Source organism: Corvus brachyrhynchos, unplaced genomic scaffold (genome assembly GCF_000691975.1).
Source record: "Corvus brachyrhynchos isolate BGI_N302 unplaced genomic scaffold, ASM69197v1 scaffold671, whole genome shotgun sequence".
Taxonomy (NCBI): Eukaryota; Metazoa; Chordata; class Aves; order Passeriformes; family Corvidae; genus Corvus; species Corvus brachyrhynchos.
The window spans coordinates 1,752,450-1,759,183 of NW_008236441.1; the positions used below are offsets into that span (position 1 = coordinate 1,752,450).

Consider the following 6,734-nt stretch of genomic DNA (forward strand, 5'->3'; position numbering starts at 1 on the left):
CTTTAAATACGAGGCTCCTGAACCGTACTTCTCAACCTACCTCCACTCACTGGGTTTTCACCAGAGTCCTGTCAGGACACTGGGCTTTGTTTAGATGCCAGGCAAGTCTGGAAATGGCTCCACAGCTTTTTCAGCAGCTTCAGCTGAGTACAAATGTTTGACTTCAGGAGGACAGCTAGTACCTAGATTTTGTGGCCTAGAAATCATTCCTTATGTACACTGCCATGTGTTAATAACCTTGCAGGCTTTTATAAGCCTAATTAAAAGGCTCGTGCACACTTAAATGTGAAATCACGTCAAAGCGCTGAACCAGCAAAGCAAGATCCTGTCCTTGGTGCTGCAAATCCATTGTTGCCTTTCTTTATTAATGATACAGACACGACACATTGGATTCTCCACCTGCTGTTGCTTGTCGGGTTGTTTTTATTACATTATCGACTGGAGTCCCCGTCATGTTGGTTATAGTCTGGGCACGTTACTCTGAGCAGAATTTTTCTTTCAGTGTTTTGTTTAAGGTATTGACTTTGCCAAAGGGAAGGAAAAAGTGCGTGCAGCCACTTAAGCACACAAGTAGTGGTATCAATTTCTGTCCATTAAATATGCACACGCACTCAAACACACGCCTGTACAGGGGTTGTTGCAGGCGTCAGGTTAGGTGAGCTTTGAGAAACAGACTCAAGAGACCCTCTCCAACATGGAGATCCTGTTTCCAGGATCTGGCCAGGAGCATCCTTCAGCCTGTGTCAAGTCCTGCTGAGGATGGTGGGGTCGCTGTGAGTGTTGAAATGACATTTTTCACAGGCATTTGCATATTTCTAGGCCATTCCTTTCAATTCCTTAGAATGAACTTTATTTTCTAAGGGAGCATATTTCTCTGGTTTTGGGTGTTCAGTACTTTTTTTTCCTAACAACATCTTAGTTCTGTTAATCTTTTGGACTTTGAAAAACTTTTTCTAGTTATTGGGTTTTGGCTTTTTTTTTTTCCCTTTCCAGCCCAGGCAATCAATTCCTGAATATGAGCAGGAGGGTTATTGAGCAGTTCATCTAAAGCCAATGAAGATTTCAGCCAACTCAAAGCTGCAGCAATCATTTTACTAAAAGTTTGGATAGCAGTTCTGATCGAAGACCTGGATATATGGGCATGGATGGTTCCAGCACTTCCAGATGAAACTCTGAGATGAATCTTTGCAAATGTTCAGTGATCAGTTCCATTTGAAAGTACACAAAATGAGTGTTAATACATACATGTGTTGTCTTTATTTCCTCTTCCAAACTGGCCCCGCGTCTCCCATCTGTTCCTGTTTGATGGTGAGCTCTTCCAGAGGTGTTTTCCATGTTGTGTCCCTTCAGTCCCACCCTGAAATACGCTGTACAACACACAGTTACTTGCAGACAGACAGTCTCATCTGAACTGTGGCATTGCCACAGTGGATTCTGTTCATGTACTGCAGAGGCCCTTGACCTGCTCTCTGCTTTGAGTGGTGCAAAGTCATCCCTTTGTGAATCCTTAGCACCTTACAGTGAATTTCTGTTTGAGTTTCAATAAACTGATAAAAATGGCTACCTCTTTGTTTTTTACCTTTTAAACAACTATTTCTAGTAAACTCACTAAAATTAAAACAGGAATGGGCTTGAAATCATTAAGTTGAAACAGAATTTGTTTTCCAAAGGTGGTTTGGTTTTTTTGTCTTGGGTAGCGGCATCTTGTCCTACAGCATCCACTGTCTGGAAGACTCAGGACCATTAAAAATGGACCATATCTGATGTGTTTGTTTAATTTCTGCCTTCCAGTCTATCCGAGAAGTCACGGGCTATGTGTTGGTGGCTTTGAACCAGTTTGAATACCTGCCCCTGGAGAACCTGCGCATCGTTCGTGGGACCAAGCTCTACGAGGAGCGATATGCTCTGGCCATTTTCCTTAACTACAGGAAGGATGGGAACTTTGGACTCAGGGAACTTGGGCTGAGGAACCTGACGGGTAAGTGAAACTTGGAAATGTGGTGGATTAGTTGCAAGAAAACAAATGAGCTTGTTGAGTATTTCCCCACTGCCCTCAGACACTTGCATTGTGCAGGAGACTGGGGTACCACGAGAGCCTGGCAGTTGTGTGTTCTCTGAGGTGTTTGTTGGTACATCATTATGGTTTTGGTTCACAAAAGTGCTTCTCCATAATGATCAAGGACTGCCCATGAGAGTCATGGCAAGAGCGTATTTGAAACAAAAATAGTTGTTGAAAGGATATGTGAACTTTCTTCTGTGTGTTGATGTCGTGAGCATGTTGGTTTCCTTGTGATCCTTGATTATTTCATGTGTGTTTCTTCAGGTGCTGGGTATTTTCTGCCAAGTTACCTTAGCTTTAGCATCCCTGTGCCTCTGTATCTTTGGTTTATTTAATTTTAGAAATCCCTTTTCTAAGCAAAAATAGTTCATTACATATAGTGAGAAAGGTGCTTTTTTATTTGAGCCAAAAATGTAAGCAAAGTCCACAGCCTTATGTTTACCTGTAAATTCAGGGCTGGATCATGCTGTGGTATAGATCAACAATTCATTTCCTCGATCTGAGGATCCAGTCAGTGGTTTGGGAGATTAAAACTTGCTAAATATCAATGGACTGTAACTTAATAAATAGCAGGCAGTGGCTCTTTTTAGGGAGTTCACTGGAAGTATTTTATTTATACCTGGTTCCTCATCAACTATGATAATTTCTACTCTAAATGTTGGTAATTTTGATGTGGCCTTGTATTTGCTAGTGGCTGAAAGCTGACTGAAAATCACTGACCTGAGCTGGCTGTAGATGTTGAACCTCAGTATGGAGAGGTGGGAACCTTCTGAACTATATTTAGGCACCGTTCCCTCTCTGCTTTTTTTGTCTCTCAGCATTTAGAGTAGCTTACAGTTCCCTGTTCAGCCTCACCAGGCTGAAAAGCAAGGCTTTCAAAAACAGGAGGGAAAAGAAGGCCTGAAATATTTTACAAAATAAACCAGTTTTGGATGACTCTGATTAAGCTCTTTTCTCTGGTCATATTTTTGACAATTTTCTTTACTGAGACCATCATGCCAGTATCAGAGTGCTTCCCAAAGGTCTCTAAATCCCTGTCATCTACTACTCTTCACTCTGTCACTGCCATAATCCAATTTCCTCCTCTTTTGTTCCCATATTTCTTCCCACCTTTCTGATACAGGGAGCTGTGACTGTCTATGCCTTCACATCATACAGAGCCACAGCATTGGGTGATAACAGCATTATCTCTTTCTTTGTATATGTTTTCTGGTCTTTGAGTCTCAAAACGCCCTCTAAAGACACTAGGCTGGGTGAAACTGAGACAGAGAGGTGAGGTGAGGCCAAGGCCCAAAAATGATGGAAATCTTTCTTATTGGGTCTGAGGTGGTTCTGCCAGGAGGTGAGAGTTGTACTCTGAGGGCTCATTTGGCCATGGCTTTGCTGCTCAGTAGGGTAAAAAAACTTATCTCGTAGGCTTCTGCTCAAATTTTCTTCTTCAACCAGCTTCCCTGTGCTAATTGGCAGTTCCTCAGACTCCAGAGATGCCTTCTGGGAGCTGCTGTGACGTGACAGACACAGCACCAAGACTGCCCAGCAAGTAGTTTCATTTTCTTTTTAAGTGTCTTAAAAAAACCTGTCTTAGCTCAGCCCGTGAATCTCTCCCAATATGAGATCATCACAGCCACTTCTTCTGATTTAGGTGTTTACAAGGGCCTCTGATGGGATTATTTGACTCGAAATGAATTGTTGTGTTCTGGAAGAAAAGTGCCCTAATAACACTAGCTTGTCTCCGTGGAGCACTTAAAATAGCTTCTGGGTGCTGAATGTGAGCCAGTGTGTGCTTGAAAATACTCTTAGTGTTTTCTAGATAACATGCCAGGGCCTCATGAGTCTCTCCAGCAGCTGTTCTCTGACCATTCTGTGCACTGGTTAAGATGCACTGGGCTATTTTAACCCACAACCTGACTCTTGTTGCGCTTGCTTTTCCCAGAGCATATTCATACTTCATTAATTTTCCTGACACATCCTTAGCACTAGTAGCTGCATAAAAATAACTGGTGGATGTGGGAGTTGGTGATGTTGCGAGGCTGTGATGGATCAGCTGTATCTGAACCTATTCTTTAAAAGGTTTACCCCAGAAACCACCGGTGGGCTGTGAAACTGAAGAATAAGCAGCCCCCATGAGCTTGCATTCTTCAAGTCCACTGCAGATTTCAAGAGACTGGCTTTGAATCATGCATCTCTTCCACCTGAGTAAAATATAACATGGCTTCAGACTTGCATGTGAAGAATTGTCATTCCAGGGCTTATGCCTTGTTCATGGAGGTTTGGGAAATTCTGTTCTTATTTGTGCAGTGCTGGATGATAGGCTCCTGAGGGTATTTCTGCCTAGTACCGCACAATCTACAAACACAAGCCCTACTCCCTGTGTTAAATAAATGAGGAAGCTGCTCTCACCTGCAGATTCTCCTCACACACAGAGTTTCAACCTCCTGTGCTGTACCACTGCAGTATTTTCTGTGTTGTTAACAGCTGTGTTTTTATTGCCAGATATGTCTATCAAGTTTTCATATTTAAATGTAACTTTAAATGCTTGAATTTCCTCCCTTGCACTATAAAAAAATGACAGCTGTGAAGGCAGTTAGTTTTATCTCACACAGAAAACATGATCCAATTCTCACTCATGATGTCTGTCAAACCACAAGGGAGTTTTGTTTGTATAGCTCAGCCCAAGACTATGTCCTAAAATTCATGTGACAGTTGCAAAAAATCTTAGCTATAAAAATCCTGTTCTCGCTTGTTATAAAAACTTAGTCAATGGTTCCACAAACGTGTCAAAACCGAGCTGACACTGAGCTAATGAAGTGGCTGCTGCCATCTCAGCTGGACTCATCTCAGTGTGCAGATCCAGCTGCCAAGTAGCCTCACAGTGAAAAGGAGGGTTTGACATCCTGGGTGTATTATTCAGCCTGAGCAGAGTAAGTGGTGCTGAGGGAGAAGGTGTGCCAGCTTCTTCCAGTCATTGCCCAGGAGCCACTGTGGATCACCAGGCAGTCAGCCTCAGCCTAGCCAGTGAAAGGGCACCATCAGTGCTCACATTTGGAGCACTCCAAACTGAGAGGGAACCTAAATGCTTCATCTCACTACAGCATTTGTCTGCCTGGGTGGGGAAAGAGGGATAACTCACAAGTGCCAGAACCATTTAGGAAGTATCCCATATTTTCCTCTGTGACTATGAATAAGAAAGATCTACAGAAAATTATGTGTCTTTGAGCAGTGACAACCTCATCTTCCCTGCTGGCCTTGGGGATAGCAGCTTCCATGCATCCCTTGAATTATTGAATATATTAGAATGAAGTGGACTTAGCATTGATAAGTTCAGTAACACAAAAAAGAAACAAACCCACAGCAAAATATTTAGGAGTTTTCTTTGTTTGTTTTTCAGGAATGCAGGTGAATGATCAATTAAGATAACTGAGGTTCAAGCGAGAAATGGATATTGCAGCTTAAAGGATTTGATCAGTGATAGCCAAACAAAGAAAACCTAATTTGATGAGCAGGACAATCATAAAGAAAGGACCATTTGCACAGGTGTAGAAAGTAAATTTTGTAAAATTGTAAATTTCCCCTTCAACAGATTCTTGTAATTGATTTTATATTTTTAAATTCTTCATTAAATTTGTTTTTTATTTTTCTGCAGAGCAAAATTTTCATGTTCAATGGTTATTTTTATAATGTTTTCAGTATTTTTTTTTCTCCCACAGAAAATCGAAAATGCTAAAGAATACTTTGGAGTGGCATCACTCCTTAAAAAGGTTGCTTTTCAAGCAGTTTTTTGTCTTTTTTTCCTTAACAAGCTCATTTACTGTAATTCTACTGCAGCTCAGGTTGGAGGGAAGGGCACAGGAGGAGTCAAGTTTTGTTCACTGCGCATTTTTTGGACCTAAAATTCTTTTGGAAATCGTGCTTGGATGTCTGCGCAGGACCCGAGCGATGGCACATCAGGCATTTTTGCGGCAGGGCCACCCCGTTTTTCCTGCCTTGATCACAAAGGCTGTGCCAGCGAGACCTTTCCTTGGAGCACATGCAGGAGCCAGTGCCGAGTTCCTGGCGCCCAGGGGTGCCTGTGTGTGACACCCGCCGGCTGGCTGTGGCACATTCCCACATTCCTTAATCGCCGCGGCGGATTCGCGGGATGAGCTGGGAAGGAAGCGATGTGTAACTTGCCTCAGGCTGGCTGTGCAACAGGTGGGCGAGGCATCGCATCTGTAACCTCGGAGAGGGTTGCTAGGATACACGGAGGCGTGAGGAATTGCTTTAAAAATCCCTGCGGTCCCGTTGCGTGCCGGGCTGCCGCAGGAGTTCTCTGTAGGAGAAGCCGCAGCGGCTCTGGGACTGCCCAGGCGGGCTCCTCTCCTGTATCCTTGGAGCTGCCCTGCCCACAGAGGCATGGCTATCCCAGCACAGCTTTGTGGCTAGGAGAAACCTAGATCTCCAGTGGGTAGGAGAAAAGGGAGGAACACCTCCTTTCCCGAGGGAAGTACGGTTGTGGAGGATTCTCTGTGTGGTGCCACGGGCCTGGGGGACGTGCAAAGGACCGCCCCTGAGTTCCCCTTGCTCACCCTGTCCCTGTGGAGAGAAGGAAGGAGGCTTGTGGCTGCCCCCAGGGTCAGAAATGCAAGCGTGCCTGCTAGAGCATGTCTGTCTTCTCTCCCCCTTTTAGACTCTTTCC

The 6,734-nt window shown here is 43.8% G+C and overlaps 1 protein-coding gene across 1 annotated transcript in view; it reads left to right on the forward strand.

The window, feature by feature from the left end:
* ERBB4 (erb-b2 receptor tyrosine kinase 4) overlaps window positions 1-6,734 on the forward strand; it is a 530,390-nt gene that overhangs the window by 262,448 nt on the left and 261,208 nt on the right. Inside the window, exon 6 of the mRNA XM_017747097.1 lies at window positions 1,792-1,978. Within this exon, the coding sequence (XP_017602586.1) occupies window positions 1,792-1,978 (187 nt within the window). The remainder of the gene's footprint in view (window positions 1-1,791; window positions 1,979-6,734) is intronic.